The sequence below is a fragment of the Apis mellifera genome, linkage group LG4 (assembly GCF_003254395.2).
Source record: "Apis mellifera strain DH4 linkage group LG4, Amel_HAv3.1, whole genome shotgun sequence".
In the NCBI taxonomy this organism is placed as follows: domain Eukaryota; kingdom Metazoa; phylum Arthropoda; class Insecta; order Hymenoptera; family Apidae; genus Apis; species Apis mellifera.
The window spans coordinates 5,252,426-5,274,146 of NC_037641.1; the positions used below are offsets into that span (position 1 = coordinate 5,252,426).

Consider the following 21,721-nt stretch of genomic DNA (forward strand, 5'->3'; position numbering starts at 1 on the left):
AAGATCTTATTCTAATGGATCTTTTGTCTAGATCGTTACTTTATCTTGTTTCATCGCGAATCTTCATATTTATTTATTTATTAAATAATTGTGTATCGCAAAGGATTAATAGAGAATGTATTGATATAAATCTTTAGGGTTGTCTTTAATTTCTTTTACTCACTTGTCCATGTACTGTGTCAGCCTAACGTACGCGATGCACGCAGCATCTTCGCCAAGCAGGTGTACATGGGGATTCAGGATCGTCGTGTTCACGGCTTTGCAGTTTTTGCCCAACACTGCTTAGATTGGAAAAGCAAAACGCTCGTTATTTGTGAATCTGTGTGTTCATTTACCGTTGATCATTCATATTATTTCAAAGCACATAAGAATAATAAAAGATCACATGAACAAATTCAATAAATTATTCTAATAGATTAAATAATATGTTATACTGAACGAACAAAATAAGTATATCATCAAAATTGAATTTTATATTTTGATGAAAAAAAGAAAAAGAAATTTTGTGCATTCAATATTAACATCAATGAAAAGTGCAATAAGAAGCAATATGGAATTAAGTTCGACGACAAATGCACTGATCGATCGGATATTTCAATTTCTAAATAAAAAAACGTTTTAACGGCTGGCTTATATCCCATTCACACGAATAAAAATGTTCGATTCTCGGATATAATACATCATGCAGCAATAGATTGGAACAAATCAAACGTAAATACAATTGTGCGTTTGTCAGCGCGATACGATTAACAGTGATGCAAATGAGTCATAATTACCATTATCAAAGTAAAATTTGTGGAAATCCATTCCCTCGACTAAATTACCTAGAGCCTCTGGCTCGAATGCAGTCAGATGTGGATCACAGATTTTCCTGGAAGCGTAAGAGATGTTAGAATCATCTGAATTATTTTAATTTAATTTCACTGAAACGCAGTGAAAGCAGGCTTGCATTGTTAGTCGATTAACCTAAATTATTTTTAATTGAAAAATAATTGATTACGACAATATCACGACTTTTTCTCTTTGAATTACGATTTAGGTTATTTTTTATATTCATGGTATTCTCTATTTGCACTATATTCCTGTCTTTATTATCCTGTACATTTCGGCTCCTTTATAAATTTTTTCATCGAAACTTTGGTTATCCTGATAATTCTTTTTACTGAAACTTCAGTAAAAATCTTTGTTTTTTCTTCCTTTTGAAATTTATTACCACTTACGTGTACGCCTCGAAATCTCCGGTGTTGATGCTTTCTATGAGTTGCTCAGTCATCTTGATGATCTCCTGACGGCGTGCTGGAATTGTCAATAGATTATTGATCAATGAAAACAGGACGATCGGCATGCCTGATCGATCAACGAAAAAAATAAATAAAACGATCAGGGCTCATACCGACACATCGTACGGCACAACAATCACATGCACGAATCTTTATCAACTTCTACGTCCTACGCCAAAGACTCTCTTATTAATTAAAATACGTATATATCATACATCAAAGTGTCACCCATTGGAGTCGTCTCAAAAATCAAAAAATGACATTACCTTCGCACATCACATTCAACAATCTCTACCCTTTTCTCTAATCAAAAAATTCTACCATTCTATCAGACTCCAATGACACGCGATTTTCAAATGGTCTTGAACGGATACATAACCTAAAAAATATCATTACATTTTCATTATCTTTATATATTTTTCTCATATTCACATTACTATTCACATTAATTTAAAGAAAAATAATTGCAATCAATTGAACACAAATTACTTCAACAGATGAAAAAAGACCATTCGAGAATCTAATTTTCATTCTTCATAAATTTTCTTTTCCCACTTGACAAGTACCGATTTATAGAAAGAATATCCTTTATTATAACGAGAGAACGAAGTCCTTGTGACTTATGGCTAAAAATTACGACACCAGTGCCATCTAGTCAAGTGGAAGTGTATCGAAGTGTTTCGTCGTTGCACGCGTCGTTTGAATCAGTTATTTCGAGATTAAATTGTGATTTTGACCGTTTTCGAATCGTTTGACGCGACAACGACGAAGTTTTAGTGATTTTGCGTAAAATTCTAATTATTTATCGTCGTTCGGACGACGAGAAAAAGTGTATTCGACGAATTCGAAATCGAGGAGAAGAAGATGTCGTTGTTCTCTCGTTGTTCATGACTGCTTCTTGGATCCTTGAAGAATAATTCCTTGGTAAGTACCTCATTCTTTTCTCTTCTTTCGTATTACACTTTTTTATTTGTACAAAAATCAATCCTTTAAATATTAATATTACGTGATACATTCCTATCTTTTTTCATCCGCCCATAAAATACAATCATAACCTTCGAACGTAAGGCGCGAAAATATTCGAATTATTTCGATTTCAATTGTAAAAGAACAGAAAAAAAAAAAGAAAAAACAAATCGTTATATCGTTAATATATCGTTCAATTCTTTAATTCCTTGAATAGTGTTGGAAAAAATTGATAAATAAAATTACCAATAATCGGTCTTTCATATCGATTAATCTTCGAAATCATACGTCGAAAAAAAGCAAACGAATTTACGAACGCGTTTAATTCGGCGACCACCACCGTCAGCGTAACAGCACAGTGCCGTAACTATCCTACTGCGCACCACAGCGAACGAAATAACAATTATATATAATTATAATACGTTTGCGCAAAATTCATGTGGCATGAAAATGAAAAATTTATTTTACCACGCGTCCCGTTCTACACGGAAAGCGTAGCAACATGATTCTCTCCTCTCGTACAGCTACATCGGTGATTACCTCGATAGAGAGAAAAAGAGATATAGATATAGATATAGATGTAGATAGAAAAAAAGAGAAAGAGAGAAAGAGAGAGAGAGAGAGAGAGAGAGTTTTGAGTGAGAGTGAGATAGGTTCTTCCGTTACCTGAACACTGGGAGTTCGTCGAGAGCTGGCTGCAGGTCTTGATAGGACACACGATTCTTATTTCTACAAGCAATATATATATAATATATACATACATATATTTATATATAGATACCCTTTTTTTTTTCTTAAACTCGTACGTGCTTTTTCTTATATTTCCTTTCTTTTTTTTTTTTTTTTCGAAATTATTCTTTTGGCAATTATATGGTTCGTTTATCGCAGCAGGATTTCTTTTCTTGCGTGTCTCAAGCGTGATTTCGCGGAAGATTAAGGTCCGCGGAGATTACTTCCGGTGTTGTAGATGACTTTTATCATTATTTCACCAAGAAAAATACTTTTTCCAATATTTCTTCCGTTGAATTTTTCTTTTTCATTTCTTTTTTTTTAATAAAAAGAAAAGATGGTTTAAATCATATTCTAAAGTTTATCGAGATTTTCGTGGGTCTCTCTTTTTTTTTTTTTCGGATTTTTCAAGATTTCTAAAAGACGGGAAGTTGAATGAGAAAAGAGAAACGTCGCGGAGCTTAATCCTCGCGCAAGAGGATTAACCGTCTCCTCAGGTCCCATCTCGTCCTCGAGAGCATTTTCTCTTCTTCCTGCGCCTTCTTCCCCTTGTCAGTCAACGTGTCTCTCGGATTTTCTTCGTTCCGCGACCGATTTTCACCGATTTTTCTTCCCATTTATCGTTAAGCAACCTTTCTTTGAAAACACTGTGTCGCATAGATGCGACGACGTTTGCCTATTTTTCGATGATGAGAATCGAATCGCATTCGAAAATAACGATACATAACGAATTATCATTACGGATTGGAACGATGATACATGGCTGATGATTCATTGACTTAGTCACGAACGAAAATATATATATATATATTGGCTCAAAATAGAAATTTAATTTATCAAATCTGAATAAAAATTTTTGGAAAATTTTCATCTAATTTTTAATTTTATTAGAAAGATTACATTTCTTAAATAATAGATTATGTGAATCGATAGTAGTAAATATAGGAATTTTATGCCAAAGGAGAAAGAAATAGATGCTAGTAGTGTGGAATCGTCTATGGTCAGACATGCTCCTTCACTCCTTCGTTTCCTTTTAAAATTCACTCGGTTTTATCAATGAATCACTTTGAATATGTAAGAAGTATACGATGTATATACAGGGTGTCTATTATAATTATTCATTCCTTGATAACAATTGCTTCTCATTTTATATCGATATTTAACATCCTGTATATATATATGCTATATCAGAGTTTTCCTGTACAATGTAAAATAAAGAGAGAGAGAAAAAAAGAGGAAAAAAAAAAAAATAAAATAAAATAAAATGAATCAATACAAGAAAGAATCGATACAGAGTGAACCAAGATATATACGAAGATAAAGCTTTTACAGTATCGTCGAAAACGACGACGAAAACATATTGTATGCACATATTGCGAGAAGCGTTCAATAAAGAAGCCTGAAATCAATTTGATAAATTCTCGCGCATTCTACGAATCCTTTTTATCCATATTCGTTTCAAGAAATGCCACAGGCATTGTATGCCTGTACATGTGAGAAACCATTTCTTTCTAGAAGATCACTCTTTCAACTAGATTTTTAGCTTAAAATAATGTAATTAACTACGAAGCCTGTCCGATGATTCGTTTCGTTCTCATACAACACAACGTGTCAGGTTTCACAAGTTTATTAGAAACGTTAACAGTTTGCGTCTACACACGGATTACACGCGGATTTGTAGCGTAGACCCTGATCAACGTTTATAAGATGTAATAAAATATCATTTCGTTAAAAAAATTTTATGACATTCCATCTCGTATTATTCAATCGTTTGATTCGTTATTTTTTAACAATTTAAAGTTTTTTCTTCGAAGATTTTCTCGTTCTTCTTCTGAATTTCTATTTATTTCTTTTTTCCCTGCAAATTTAATCTTATTCTTCTGCTGCAAACTTTTCGAAAATGACTTTAACTTGTTTCTTTCGTGGAAATGATATTTTACGAGCGTCTGCTTGCACGCTAAACTTGCTTTTTTACGATACATAATGCAGAACGAACAACTGGGGGAACAGACAATTTTGAGTTTCGCATAGTCCATCTCATAATCTTCCGTTTGAGAACGAAAAGTGGATGGAGATAAACGTGGTAAAAATTTCTTAGATTAAGATAATTCTTTCTTTAAATATTTTGAGAAGGTGAGAATATCGAAGAACAATCCTTGAACGTCGTTGTATCCTTGTTCGATGGTGCTCCTTGTCTGATCAAAATCGATACTTACTACTTGCGGTTCGCCGTCCGAAATTAAAACCGTGACTACTGACATTTTACGCGACACGACGAACAAAATCAAGGGTTTATTTCTAGAATTTTGACAAATTTCTGATCTTCCGTGTCATTTTGTAATGTAATTAAACCACATTTAAATAATCATTCGTCACAACAAATTTCATTTCGAAGGAATATATATAACAATTTCGTCGCATCACGGATCAATTCAGAGTCATATTCAAGGAAAAAAAAAATCAAAATTTGCGACTCAATCACAAACGATTAAATCAGGCATTCAAAAACTGAAGGTATTTAAAAGAAGAAAAAAAAGCAAAAAAAAAAAAAGAAAAGAGACAGTCTCCAAAAGGCAAAAAAAAAAATATAAAAACAAGAGACATGCGGCGAGCCTGCACGCGACACTGTACGACCCTCTGGAACTTCCAAAAAACACTTTTAAGTAAGATTTTTTAACAAATCAAATGTTCAAAATAATACTTCGAACGATCGCGCACAACAAATTTTCCTTCCCTCGCTTCGAGGCTTCGAAATCGAATTTTTGAACTCTTTTCTCCACGAGTATTTCTCTGTGTGTCGAAATAGATGACGAAACAAGAATAATAATAAGAAGATTCCAGAGTGGTAAAAAGAAATCGAAACGGGTAACTTCGAGAGAGGAGAAATTGTGCAGCGTCGCAAGGCTCAAAACTTCATGATAACGAGCAGCAGCGTCTAATCTTCGAGCAGGCGTCTTCGTCAATCTTAACTTTCGACTTCTCTGCGGCCTTACCGGCGTTGGTACTCTTCTTACCATCTTCTGACTCGTTTTGAACAAGCGGCACGTATCCGGGGTTGTTCGCGCGTCGAATTTCCGCTTCTGATATTTTTTATTTATTTTTTTTTTTTTCGTATTTTTTTTTCGTTTTGAGGGGGAAGGTTTCGCTCCCGATTCATTTTCGAAGTGGCATGCATTGGAATTCGAGGCGGCATGTCAGCGATGCGTGCAACCGGAACATGCAGAGAAACACACACAGGGAGAAGAGGGGTCATCGAACGTAAAAAAATTTTCGTAAAAATTAAAGGGCGATCGTAAGACCGCTTTCCTCTCTGGCCTAAATCATCGAATCATTGAATTTGGCAGAAAAATAATATCGTGTTTTTCGATATAAGCTTAATGCATCATTATTTTTCCAACTTTTCTACTATTTCTACGTTTATCACAAAATTTGGATTATCAGTTTTTGAGACACTTGTTGGCACGATTTCGATCCGAAAATTTCCAAATGTATCGAAGAGCAAAAGATTCGAATTTGAAACGCGAGGACGGAATAATTCGAAGAAGAATTATCGAGGTGATGGCGACGAGGTTTCGGATGGAGAAAATCGTGATAGCGAGGCGTTCGGCAATCGAACGTAAAAGTGTCTTCCATTTGCGAAATGGGAAGCTGATTTACGGGCCACGATCGCGATAAATGCACTTTTGCCCATTACGGGAATCAATCAAGCCTCGCGACGCGGATGGCAGCCGCGTTTCCGCGCAATGAAACGCATTATCGGTGATCGTTCCGTCCCACGTGACACGTTCTCTGCAATTCCACCGTGGAAAACACCCAATTTCCATTTCCAAATCTTGCTGCAATTCATTATCCGCACGGCGAAGGAAACGATCCCCGAATTTTTCCAATCCCTCGTCTAATAATATTTTAGATTTATTCCAATTCTATCAATGTTGAAATTTGATCAAATGATTATGAATTATAGATCGAAAGATTTTTTTTTAAATAGATTATTGTTTTATCGATTATGTAATTCTTGAGCAACGATGCATTAAACATTTTCATCGACTGAGAAACAAAAAAGAAAAAAAAAATGGAAAAAATACAGTAAAGAGAAAGAATCGAGGAATAAACTAATAAGAGTATAAATTAACTGTAAACCTTAATACAAAATAGCCATCCTTACTCTTTCATAAACCTCTCGATTTTAACCTGTCAATAAATTGTTTCTTAAGCTGTTTCTCTTAAACTATCAATATATAATTCTAAAACAAAGTTTGTAGAAATAAAACAATTCGAGATTCGTATTTATTCAATCGCAAGCAAATACTCGTATTTGACCAAGCCGAATATTAATAAATAAAATCTCAAACGACACTTTCGCGACAATACTCGTTCAAAAATATATACTTTCTAGAATCTCTAGAACCTTCCAAAAAATTAAAAAAAAAAAAAAGATCAACGATCCTGTTGTTAAATCGAACCAGAGAAGAAAGCCAGAGAGGCAGAGTGGTGTGAAGTGGATACAGACCGTTGCTCGAGGAGTCGTAGCGTCGCGACGATGCCGTGGGCGTCGCCGCGTGGTTGCTGCCGATGTAGATGGCCGCTGGCGAGGACGGTGACGCGCCAGTCTGGCTGTTTTGGCTGTTGCTGCTGCTACCGCTGCTGCTACCGCTTCCTGCGCTGCCAGCTAGTCATGCAACCAACCAACCAAAAGACGAGCTACTGTCAGCCTCCGAACAGCTTCCTCCCGGTCGCTTCTGGCCGATTTTCACCGTATCGTCATCGTTCGATCGTTGCACTCTCGCGTCCCTCGAAATTTCTTCGAGCATTTCTTTTTTTGTTCGAGCTCAATTTTTTCGAAACAATCCTAGATCTTTTCGATAATGACGAAGATTGAGGAGGAAGATAATTTCGAAAGAGAGACTTTTCCGAAGAGCTTAATTCGTGGAAGAATATTAGATTATTTTTTCTCGAAAGGAATCGTATGAACGATTGATTTCAAGAATTGATGAAAAAGATAGAAAGGTTGGTTAATTTTTCATTAAGTCTTTGGATCTTCCCCTCGTGATATGATAAACGAGAGGAGAAAAATCTTGGATAGATCATTGTGTTCTCGAAGAGAACAACGAGGATCGATTTAAAAAAAAAGAGTTGTTTTCCACGAGAGTGCAACGAGGCGTCGTGAGAGGAGTATCAAAAGAGGAGAACGAAAAAAGAAAAAGATGAGAAAGAGAAAGAAATAGAAGAAGAGGATAAATAAGAAATCGTATAAATATATATATATATATATCGAGTTAGCAAAAATGCAAGCTCGAGGGCGAGCTTCTCGAGTTGATCACATTCTGCATCATCCGTTCGATCTAGATCCATCTAGATCAGACTAGAATACTAGGTGAAGCGTGACGAGATTCGAATGAGAGAGAAAAAAAAAGAAAGAAAGAAAAATAGATAATTCTCTCGCGGTTTCCTATGAATCCTCGTCAAGATTGATCTTTAAGAAAAGAAAAAAAAAAGAAAAGGAGGGAAGATGTGAATGTATGTGCGCTATAAAAAATATCGACAATCGGTGCTGTGTGTGTTCTGTTCGAGATTTCAAAAACAAAAAAGGGGGAGGGGGGAGGGAGAAATGTTAACACGCAAGAAGTAGCGGGGAGAGCAAGCATTTGGGGGGGCGAGGGGGGCGTGAGAGAGAGAGAGAGAGAGAGATCTATAGGCCACGAAGCGTGATAATGTCCTGCGATTTTTCGACCATGGTGGTCGAAAAAAAAAAAGGTAACAACAAAATCGTGGGAGAGAAAAAAAATAAATCCAAGTCATGCTTCGACTCTAAGAGGGACTCACCGATTTCTGTCGGTCTTCTCTCTTGTTGTTTCTGCTTGGAAATTGTGTGTTCGTTTTCGATGATTCACAACTTACGATACTTATACGTGTATAAGTTATTCGTGATAAGATTATCTAGGTAATGATACCCAAAGGACCAGGAGATTCAAATCTCGAATAGTGAAATGGAAATTTTCTTCATCCCTCAAAGAAAAAGAAAAAAAAGGAAAAAAATTCAACGATTCTTTAAAATCGAAAATTGTCAAGAAGAAGAAAAATTACGCTTCGAATTTTTCCAATTCAACATTCGGTCCTCGAAGCATCGCAAAAAAGAAAGAAAGAAAAAAAAAAGAAGAAGAAGAACCATCGATAATTTTTATCCTCGTTTCAGACGAGTTCTTTTCTCGATTCACGGTTGGATCGCGACAGAAAATCTTACCGATTTCGTCGGGGTGGGGGGTGTGGACTCGTCTGGTTGAATTTCAGTATCCTTTCCTTTCAGTGTCCTGCGCCACGTAGGCGAATTTCCGACAACAGCCGCAAACAGAGTCTGCAATTTCGCGGGTCTCTGCCGGGACCGATCGTAAAGAAACTTTTATTCGTCGATATATAAAGAGAGAGAAAGAGAGAGAGAGAGAGGTTTCGATTATTTCTCGTCCCGTTTCTTCGAGAGAAAAAAAAAAGAATGAATAAAAAGATGATAATGAATACAACGATTATTTTCGTCATCTTCAATCTCTTTTCATTTTCCTTCGACTTTCCTTTTTTCTTTTTTTTACTTCTTGATTCGAATCAAGTTCCTTCGTTCGTTCGAACGTTCACGTTATTATCTTTTGTTGAAACGAGTATCGTTATTGTTATGGACAGGCTTCGTAGAAATGAAAAACTTTCCATCCCCTATTTTTTTTTTTCATTTTCGAGGATCGAAAAGGCGTATCTTTGAATTTCTCTCGTTGAAATTGTGCGTATAATTGAACTCATCCTTGGAAAAATACGTAGTTGTATTTCTCTTTTCTGTTTGTTTTTAATTATATATAAAAAAATATGTATATTTACGGATCTGCGATTAAATCGATCGTGTTCATATTTATCCTTGTTTATCCTTATCTTCGAAATGATGGTAATTAAGGATCGACGCTGGCGTAGGCGGAAGTGACAAAAACTTTGCTCCACCGAGAGTCGGAAGAACGGTAGAAACGGCTGATATCTCGCGCCATTTTGTTCCGGTCAGCGCCATAAAGGAGACGCCAGCAATTATATTTCCGACGACTATGCAGCTCGTAAAATGTTAAACAGAACGCGGATATATTGCATACCGCGGCTATATTAATCCTCTCTATTTTTATATCTTGCAGTGGTTTTAAAATTTAAGCGCTTCTTGGCCAACTGCAAAACCACGTAACTCGAACGAATTTTATAGAATTCGTAAAATTTTTCGTGAGAATAGATATATTCCTTTAACCACTGAAAAAATTCCAAAATTTCAATATTTTTAAAACAAATACTTCTCATCCAAAATTTACCAAAAAGCATGGATCATTACAGATCCGATAAGAGAGAATAAAAGATTTATCACCGCATTTTTCTTAACTGTCACAACAAATCCAATTTTCACAAACTTGAATACACAATGAATATACACTTTCTCCTTTCTCATTCCTGTCACTTTGGAGAAATAAAAATTCTTCAACGAAACTCAAAATCAGCCCGAAATTCCATCGATTCTTCTACCGTGCTTCCCTCTCGGCCCGACTCTCACCACCCGATTTACCTTGCGCTCCCTGTAGGAGTACCGCGGCTAATCCAAGGGGGTTAGCTCCCTGAACCTGGTTCTGCTTGTTCGTCTCCCTCGCCGCCCCAACTACCCTGGAGAACGCGGACACGGCGGCGGCGGGACTGTTGGGGGGCGTGCCCTGGGAGGCGGGGCCTTTGTCGAAGAACGAAGTTCGAATTTCACCGATTAGAAACAAAACCTTCCTTTCCGGATTTTCATTATCAACACCAAGGCTCAACGTCCAAAACAACTCAACACCGCGCGAGAAACACACCCTCTCGCGCGGGAGGGAGGAAGAAGAAGGGGATGACACGTTTCTTTAGACCAATTGTCGCGATTGGGTCTATCGAGATTAGATTTGGGTTGGCAAGTGATTGGATTAAAAGACGATTGTTAATCGTATTTCTTTCGCCAACAATTATTCCTCCAATTATTCTCGATGCGATTCAACACAGAAGCTAGAGTTATTTAAAAAAAAAAATATCGGCGCCAGGAGTTGAAGCGAATTCTTTCTTTTTTCAAATTCGAATTGATGAGAAGAATGGTTATTAATCGCGTTTAGGAGCGTGAACACATTCCTGTTAGTAGAAGAAGCGGTGAACAAGTGAGAACCAGAGTGAAAAAAGTTTCGTTAAATCGATCCTGCGATATTTTTAATAATATTCGTTCGTTTAACGCACTTTCTTCTTCCTGGTTTCACCGAGAAAGGCAAAAATAATCTTCCAATCTATAGTTCTCAACCAAACAAAACGAGAAAAAGGAGAGGAGGGAAAGCGAGAGAAGCAAAGATACGTTTGCACGAGGTGAATTCCGTCGCTTTTCGCTTCAACCTCATCTTCGAACGGGTATCCAAGCGATTATTCCCTCTCTGTCGACGTGGCGGCAACACCGACCTTTGCCTAAGTGGAACGAGAATAGTCAGCGCGCAGCCACGGATGACAGATCCTCGCCCGACATAGACACGGTTTCGCGGCCGAAAATAGATTTGGGAAAGGCGGCTGATCGTGACCCGCCCGATCCGTGGCGGAAGTCCGTTTCGCGTGGGACGCCGCCGCCCGTTAGTCATCCAACCAGGCCCCACTCGGGATCCTCGAGTGTGTTGTTACGCAAAAATGTCGATACGAATCCGAGAAATCGAGATTTCCTGGCCCGGCCAAAGTTGTTCTTGTCCCCGTGCCAGGGGCTGTTCGCTTGTTTTTGGAGCGGAATTTATCAGAGTAGAGAGAGGGAGCGTTTCTTTTTCTGGCGAGTGTTGCGAAATTTCGAACAGATCCTCGCTCCATTCCAATATAATTGAAGAATTTTCCTTCGCAATATTTTCGAAAGCAAGCTCATCGAAAGTGTATAGATTGTTTCGTAACGATCGGATTTTCTACAAACGATTCTTTCTTCTTAAAGCGTTTACTTACACTAGTTTGTAAATATGAAAATTGTGTAAAAAAAAATTGGAAGAATAATTCCAGATCGAGTCAACTTATATCAATTCCGTCACTCGAAAAATCTGTCACTCCTGGCGCGCAATTAATGTCACGTAAAATATGTTCATATGGCTCACCGTAATTGTCAGGCTGCTTCGAGGAACTCGGCAAGCCAGCGGTGGCCGACATTTCGAGGACTTCACCTACCGCTCCTCCCTTCGAAACGCATTTATCACTTTCCAATCACTTATTATCCCTTTCTTAACCGTCCTCAATCGGTGATTTGGATCTCGAGCTGAAGGAAACTGGAAAACACAGTTCTCGAATGCCCTCTGTCCCGCGCGAAAATCTCGCGATCAGATCGACTCGGTTTTATTGCGCTCCGGCCTCGAGGATGGCCGACGCGGACTGCTGCCAATCTATTTTCAAGCGGTGCCAAGCGGCCAGGTATTTCCGTTGACAGCGCGCCACGCGAGTTCGGGCGAGTTTCCTCGACAGATGTTCCACAGTTTTCCTCGAGAGATTCACGCTTCGTGAAATCGTCGCCATCCCGGAATTTTCCACGCTCCATTTTATAATGGAGGCTAACTAAGTTGGAGAGGAGGCGCAGGTTAAGAGATCTTGACTGCTCAAGGTCACCGTGTGGCTAGCGGCTACCTTCCCCCACCTAATCTCTCAGGCTGGTGGTCGAGGGTGGGGGTACGCTGCTTTGAACGCCAATTGATTTCGAACAGGCTATATCTATACTATACAGAAATTACTTATTTCACAGCTTTGGAGGATCGATTCCAAGAGAGGCAAAAAGTAATTAGGAAAGATAGAATGTTTACGAGAACATTGATATTTTGTCTGGATCTTTAGAATAGATTCTCTAAAGATGTCTCATCGAATATGTATTAACATTCTGTGATACTATGAATGTAATTAACATATAATTTGAAATACAAATTATCTGCTCTATGCTATTCCACGATGCTTTAATTATCAGCAAATTTAAATACGTCGACTAAATTGTATATCCTCATTGATAGAAACAATGTTTTATTTTGAGATATTTTTTTTAAATCGTGTGAATTAAACGAATGGATTTTTATGGACTAAAAAATTGTACACGTTGTTCGAAATCATGATCTCTAATCTATACTGCTCGATCAATTTATTTTCTGTCTATAAGAACACGATTAGTTTAACACATTATGAAATTTCTGGCAAAATATCTCGCATTTTATATGCATTGCTAAAAAAAATAACAATAAACTTAAAAATATTTGATGCAAAAATATATATACACTTGTTGTCCGACTCGCAATGTTAATAATGTTCTAAAGGCACGTGTTTTCATGCTGCGCAATATATCCGTGTACTCGCGATTTTTACACGGATGATTCCTTCTATTCGAAGTAACTTTGAGCAGCCGCAACCGATCTTAACCCGGCTGGAAGAAGAATACAGCCATTCCAAACGAACTCTCTAAAAGAGAAACTAATCGATGAGATAGAAAGAATCGGTTCAATTGATATCTCAAAAAATTAATATCGAATCGAATTTTCGAGAGACTAATCGATGATGATTTTCGTTCGAAATGAACCACCGATCACCGCAAAATGGCGAATTATAGCGAAGAAGAGAAGTGTTCTACGATGAATCTTTGGGCTACGCGTGTAACACGATTAAGCAACAAAACTCTGAGAATCCAGGCTATCTATTCGATCAAACACAGGCCACTAAAATTTGCTAAAGCTTACTCTTACTGGATCTACTTATCGTTCAAGGTTGCCAAGCTGCCACAGACGTCTCGTCAAAGAGGCCTCCTCGTCCGTGACGACATTTCAATCTCGATCACGAATCCGTGATCGTAAACAACTAATTACGTGATAATGATAGATCGTTTAAAAAGTAAAAGAAGAATTAAAAAAAAAACAAAAAATATAATTATTTACAAAAAAAAGAATGGTGGTTCTTTTAATATATCGTGTCGAAGTTATCATTCTGAGCAACGATGCGAATATTTTTACTTCTTGTCGTTGATCAGATAAAGAAAAAACTAATCCAAATCGATTAATAGTTGAAGTATACCAAGAATGATAATTTATACGATTTGGATTAGGTCAACGAACAACAAATCAAGTAAAACTTTCACCAATATTGCTCATGAACGATAATCTCGACAAGCATATTAAAAAAACCATGGGGATCCAAGTATGGTATCATTTTTTATAAATAAAAATTTAACAAACAAACAAAAAAAAAAGAAAGAAAGACAGCCAGCTGCTCGATGATAACAGTATACACGTGTGTATATATATATATATTATTCAATTTCCTAAACAGCATAACAATATTCGTAACAGCGCAGCAAGAACAATAATCCTACGTAACAACGTCTAACTGTACGTCTAAACAATATACACAGTGGCTTGATAAAAAGTGGTTGTAATCCATAAAATACATCGCGACGTAAAACAGGTTGTTTCTACTCGCCTCGGGAGCAGTAGATCCTCTAGATGTCTGATCAAACGTCCTCGAACGTCGTTAATTTTCTCGTCGCTACGCCTCTTCCTGATGTCGAGAAATCACGCTCTCTCGTTTTGTAAATTCGAGCGTGTGGATCACACACATTGATGGATGGAAACAGACAAACAAAGGGAAGGCGCTTTCATTTCTCTTTTGTTCTCGAGGAACAACTGGGAATCACGTGTGATTTTTCGTGAACGAATTTTTATAATATTATGCGTAATCATTTTTCTAATGATTTGTGAAATTTCTATCTCTTGGCAAACTTGCCTTATTTTCTCTAATATATTATCTCTCTGCATAACACGTTGTGAATATCATTCAATAATTTATATCAGTTTCTATATATATATATATATTTCTGATAAATTTCTGGTATTGCTTCCTTTGCTTTAACAATTTAATTAAAAGATAACAGCGTAGCAAGTAAAAATTATCTTACGCTCTACTAGTAATTATCTCGTCTATGCGTATCTATGGAGTTGATAAGTGTGACCGTAATTAAATCTGGCCTCGATATATCGTAAATATTCATAGCTTTACATCAAATCGAAACAAACAGAATTGATTTACGCTTCTCGCATTATCCTTCAAGATACGTTTCTTCAACATTATTCCAATCGAGACAATTTTTCCAAAAAAAAAAACAATATATATCCAAATACCAATAATCCCTTTCACTTCACAAATTTCACAAACCATTTACCATTTACCATCGAATACCAGCATGCTTTGAACAAATTTCCAACCACCGTATATCATCACGTGAAATCCCCCCATTTTAAACGAGTGACGACGATATACATTCTTTTTTTTTATCAAACACCACAATTAAGGACGCGTACGTTTCACACGATCGTGCACGACGAAGGAGAGGGACGATTGATTCGATCCTCGTGGATGGCTCGTACAAGGGTTCACCGATTGATTTTTCGGATCGATTTTAAAGGGGTGGGGGGAGAGGCAACGCACGCGAAATCCTTATTAGTTGGCGGTGGAACGAGAGGAGGCTGGAGAGACGGTAAATCCAAAGTACGAGTTAGCGGAAGCTGGAACAGACAGGGGTGCAAAAGCTCGAAGCTCGTCACTGAGCCCCTAGTGGCATTGGCTTCCCCTGCTCTCCCTCTCTGTGCTCCCCTCTCGAATGCAAAATAGAAGAGGAAAGATTAACAAGAATTAATTCTCTTCTTCTCGTTCTTCCTCTTCCAGACATTTTTCTTTTTCTTTTTTTAATTTTTCAAAATTTAATGCAAGTAGATTTTATTAAACGAGAGGGGACCTCGAGAGGTGCTGGATTTATTTTGTCAATCAATCTGCTAATTCGAAAGTTACTAATCATTTTTCCAACAACGATTCCAATAATTGGATGTATAATCGATTTCAGGGGAGGAGAGGGAAAAATCATAGCTTTGGATTTTTTTTTAAAATCCAAGCTACGAGCTTCGATCGAAAACGGCATAAAGCCAGCAATTGGAAGAATAGGGGAAGCCAAGGTCTGAACCGGAGGACATCTACACACGTGGAAATATATACGTATATAAATATATATATGTAAATCTATACGGAGGTACGTAATATATATATATATATGTATACACAATGAATGACGAGGCGTCGAAACGCGTAATCGTGATACACGTTTCTCGGCCCTCGATATGCAAGGTTTACCTTCGGGTTCTTTGGCAATGACCGTGCTGCTCCGGTCGACGCCGCCCTTCTTATCCTCTGTACAACAATACACACATACATCACGAATATGCGACAATTTTTATCTTTTTTTATATATATATATATATAAAATATATTCTTTTATATTCCACGTTTCTTTTCTCGTTTATTTATCTTTTATCTTTTTTGTACAAAAAGACTTAGAGACCAGCCAACGCGCTTTTTATATATTCAACATATCTGAGCTGATATCTTCTTCTTTTTTTTATTATCTTTATAATTTCTCGCGATATTTAGATTCGAACGAATCAGAGAGCAAAGAATACAATTTTTATCTTTTGAAGAAAAGATTCGTTTGATTCCTCTTCTTGGGACGTTTAATTATTATTTATTAGTTAAATTTATTCAAATTATATTCCGAAAGTTGATATTTCGTTTATATAATTATCATCCACGCTTTCAAAGATCGAAACGTTGACTCCTTATTCCCCGAGAGATTAATTAATTTCGATTGCAACCTCGGTTCCCAAGTTTTCTCGCATCCTCTCGTTTGCTATTAACGGATTCCCCGTTAACGAATAATCGTCTAAGATATTCTGGAAAACTTTATCCGGTATTTTTCTCCTCGAAAGGAATTATATTCCTTAAAATTGGAGAACTTTTTCATTATTTGCTTTCTGAATCGGCTCGAGACCAAATGTCACGATTTCGAAATATCTTGATCGTGTGCGTATTAATGCAAAGTAGCTGGACTCCGTGGCTGTTAACTTTTTTTTTTCGTAGATAACTCGATTTCTCATCGAACGCGACTTTCCTTTTCTTCCTTCTTTTATCTTTGTCGCGAGGAAAATTTTTAACCACGAGAGAAATCTAAAGAAAGATGATTTGTAAACCTTTTTTTTCGAATCGAATAATATTTATTTGACGATGACGCATTTTATTCCTTAACGTTCTTCTCTACAAACGTAACAAAACTATTGACGCTAGGACTAAAATATTTTAAATACATTACGTGAATGAATAGCGATACGATGAAAATACATGTATACAGTCAATTACAAAAATTTTTGTAACACGGTTTAAGCGGTTAAATTTAAAATCGAAATTAGAATTAAATTAGAAAAAAAATATACGTAAGATTTATTTGCACCAAGATATTTTTTTTTTGCGACTGGCTGTATCCAATTTATCGATTCGTTCAACTACTACAATTGTAATGTCGAGCGTGAAAGGAGTCACTACGCAGTATACTCTAAGAATTAAATTTTCGAATAATTATCGCGCTCGATGCAGTTGTAGTCGATAAATCAATCAAGCCGACATTCAAAGCGATAAACATTCAACGTAAGCGTATTCAAATTTAAGAAAGGAAGCGTTTTCTTTTTCAAGCATTATTCCATTTTTTTTCCCCCCCCCCCTTCATTACAAATGCCTCAGAGTTCCAGCTAGTCCACAAAAATCGATATTGATAGCTACGTAAAAAAATAAATAAATAAATAAATGATAAACTCTCTAGCTTATTACAATTCTAAGATGTCGATTAACGGAAGATGAGAGTAGATAGAGATAGATAGATAGATAAAAGTAAGAAATAGAAGTAGAGAGTTGTAACAGCACCGAATATTTTATCTTCCTTCCCCGTATTTCGGTCTCTCGATCGAGTATATCATACATAGACTCGGGTTCTCTTTGAATTAGGGGGTGTGAAGGGGAGAAACAGGGTTTTCATAGAGGGAGAGAAAGAGAGAGAGAGAAAAAGAAAGAGCAGAAAATCATTCCTGTCGAAAAATTGAAACGTTCGAAACAGGTGTTGAGAGGTAATTCTACGTCAAACGAAAATTGATCGACGTAGAAGAAGATGTATCTTTCTTCAAAATTTCAAAAGTTTTCCATTCGAGATTTTTTTTAATTATTAAATTTTCTTTTTTTCCAATCGAGAATCCACTCTCGTCATTCTGAAAGTAGACTCCAATTGCGAAAAATATTCTCAAGAAATGTTTGAAATGTTCGAACGATTCTTACTTCCTCTCAAATTCATTATTTCATAAAGTATAACAGGATTATTATTCCCCGAGCTAATTATTCAGGTTGTAAAATAATCCGGGTAAAGTGCTGGAGGGTGCAGTTCGGTGTGACGAACGTGCAAAACGTCGTTGAAGATCCTTCTCCTTTAGAGAAGGATAATTGCAGCACTCTTGAGTGCCAGTTCTACCAAAAAATACAAACAAGCCACACTTTCACAAATAGAGAAAGGGAAAGAGAAAGAGAGAGACAGAGGAAAGATCTGAACGATAAACCTGGATAAGAGAAATTCAATTGAAATATTAATATATGTACTCTTAAATCAGCAATGGATTAGGAAACAATTCTTCTTTCGATTCTTCTTTCGTTGCATACAGGGTGACTAAGCATATGAAGCATCACCTCGATTATTTTCGTTATCAATTGATCAATCATTTTCTTTTTCTGGATTTAACCGATTTGACTTTTCTTTCCATCGATAATAAAAATAATAGCACAGAGATGAAAAGTATCTTTATCGATCTTTATCATGGATAACGAGAATAATCGCAAGAACGATCACCCTGTATTTCTATCAAAAGATAGAGAGAAGTATGGAAGTGGATAATAAAATACAAGTGGATGCAGGGCAGACATACAGACAGATGTAGATAATAGACAATTGTTGCATCTTGACAACATTTTATCCACGTTATATATCGTTCATCGAGTTGTTTCGATAAAAATAAATAAATAAAAATAAAGGAAGTTTCCATCTTACTCTATTCTTGCTTCTCGAACAAGAGCGCATGACACGCCTTTTTGGAAGGCGAATATATTTCTATTTCGATCAAAGTGTCGAAGAGAATCGCTTAAAAAAGAAAAGGAAAAAAAAAGGAAAAGAAACGCATCTCTCAATCGTTCAAAACGAAGCGTCCCTTCGGTTATTTTGGCTCTGAGTCTACACTCGACTCGAGAAAGCGTGGGTGTGTCGATGCACAGGCATGCACGAGCGGAATGGGATGCGACAAACACGTCTAAAAAAGCAGATCGGTTTTCATGCTCGTGTTGAAAGCGTGGAGGAGGAGGCGTGAACTTGTCCATCGACTTCGCTCTCGACTTTAATTCTTTTCAATTCTCGCGTTAACTGTAATAATGGAAAAAGTATTTAATAATCTTCACTCTCCAACTCTTGAAAAATGTATTATATTTTATTGCATTATGTGGTGTATAGATTTTAAAAATAGAGAAGAGTGTATTGATTTTTTATCAGGGTTCGTCTAATAATAAAAAATGGAGAAATCGCGCGGAAATTATCGAGACAACCTCGATAATTTTAATGGAATTTAAATAATCTTTCTTCTTCTTCTTCTTCTTCTTTTGTGCAATTACAACACATCTCATTCCTTTACAAATTTTTCTAATCAACATTCATAATTATTTCTTCCATCGATACAAAGAAAGAAATTATTGTGGCGAATATTCGAGAAAAATTTCAAAGAACGAATCCCCGCCTCGACAAAAACGTAATAAAAATTGATGCAAGCCATGCACGAAAACGTGTAATAAGACGTGGAAATGTGTAATAAGAATAGTGGCGAGGAGAAATGGGCGAAACTGAGAACAGGCAAGTCAGTGATGGTGTTCATAAATCCATAACACCGGAGTGACGTGTTATTATCTCTTTTTTTCTTTTTTTTCTTTTTTTTTTTCGGTGATGATGGCTTTGGTGAGAGAGACTGTGCGAAGATCTAAGATTGCTGCAAAGAACAGGGGTTGTTCAGTATTTCGATCTCTCGGTGGTGGTGATTTGTGTTTGACCTGAAGGAGAGGAGGGGGTCGATGCACAGACAGAAGTGAAGAAAGATCCAGTGAAAATAATCTTCCAAGTGGTGCAACCAATGTGTGCATGAAGATTAGAACAGAAGTATATAAGTATATTCTTAACCGTGCCACTTTCTAATTATTCTATATATATATAACATTTCAAAAATAATTTTTTTCAACTCGAGTGGCAAGTATTAAGAAAAGGGGGGAAGAGAGAGAAAGAGAGAGAATGAAACAAAAAGGAAGAAAATGAGAAAAACGATTACAAGTAATATGATCGTGTCTTTTATTCGTCTCGACTTACGTATACCACCGTGATGACGTGTTCGAGATCGCATACCCTACGTTTCTCTGTTGTGTGCTCGCTAATGCGGACTAATGATGCTTCTCTAACGTGGCACAAACTAATCTAACTTTCTAGATGGCTAATCGCTATACTATAAAACTCTATGGAAAACGTCGTGGATGGGTAGCGAAAGTGTGAAGAAGCGCGACGAAAATTATTCAGTGATTCATCCGAGATACGATTGTATCCCGAATCTGTCGAACTGAAACTTTCTCCTCCTCTTCCATTTTATTTTTTCCCCAACGCGTTAAAACGACGAAACAAAGGTGAAAGAGATTAATTTCCAGTTCGAGAAAGAGAAAGGGGGAAGAAGAAAGAAGAGGAAGAAAAAAAGATAGAAGAGGGATGAAAATGAGAGAAAGCTCGATGAACGTGAAGAAAAAAAAAAGAAACAAAGCGAAAGCGACGCGATTATCATCACGGATTAATCAAAATTTCTCCTCTTTTTGTTTCCAATTTCTCCCTTGTTGATCGTTCGAGTTTTCGAGGGTATCCTCTGCAAGTCTTGAACGAATTATTACAGGTGAAATTTCGAACAACGTAGGGTCAACTTTTGCCACAACGTAACAGTTTCGCCAGTCATGATACATCATACGAGCCCGGCTTTCTCGTTGTGCCACGCTAATTGCACGCTGTTGCGGATATACATACATACATATATATATATATGTATATGTAGCCAATGGACGAAAATGAGAAACGAGAGAACGGTGGTGGTCGCTATCGAGACTTTTCAAAAACAAATTTCTCATTCTCTCATCTCCATCCCGCGGAATAAAAAAAAAAAGAAAAATCGCAAAGAGATTATTATTATATTTCGAGAGGAGAATCGAGAGGAGCGAGTTCTACGAAGAATTAGTCGAGGTTCTTTTTGATCGATCGCGGTCGTGGAACGAGAAAATGGCGATCGAGAAGAAAAATGGCTGTCACGGATGGTGATGGCCATACCGATTACGCGGCAGAATTTTTTTAAGGGGGGAAAAAAAAAAGAAAAAAAGAAGGAAGGAAGGACGTTCGATATCATTGGAATTGCAAAAATTTGGAATTCTTCGAAAAAAAATTCATCGATCAATCAATCAGGTATATAAGAAAAGAAAATTTCTACTAAAATCTGTATCTGTATTGATTTGAACGAAAAAAGTTCCTTTTGATGCATAGTAAATTACTATCTCGAAGATTGATTCTAATCTTTTTTTAATTAAAACTTAATAAACAATAAGTTTCTCGTGTATACAGATTCACACACTTGATCCTAAAAATATTTGATTGAGATTTTTTAGATTCGCATTGCTGAGAAACGCGATGCAAACGAAACCCTTTGCAAACTGCTTGATCGTTTTGAAATAGAAAATTAGCATGGTTAAAAGTTAAGCACGAATATTTTTGGGACCAACTG

At 36.8% G+C, this 21,721-nt stretch overlaps 1 protein-coding gene across 43 annotated transcripts in view; it reads right to left on the reverse strand.

Annotated features, from left to right (window-relative positions):
- Nucleotides 1-21,721, reverse strand: part of Camkii (calcium/calmodulin-dependent protein kinase II) — a 127,907-nt gene that overhangs the window by 9,406 nt on the left and 96,780 nt on the right. For 4 of the 43 annotated variants that reach the window (XM_026439962.1, XM_026439956.1, XM_026439961.1 and 1 more), the window contains 7 exons: nt 16,152-16,208; nt 10,549-10,704; nt 7,486-7,644; nt 5,969-6,055; nt 1,221-1,296; nt 777-871; nt 164-281 (listed from right to left, as the gene is read on the reverse strand). In XM_026439962.1, the coding sequence (XP_026295747.1) occupies nt 164-281; nt 777-871; nt 1,221-1,296; nt 5,969-6,055; nt 7,486-7,644; nt 10,549-10,704; nt 16,152-16,208 (748 nt within the window). 43 annotated transcript variants of the gene reach the window in all.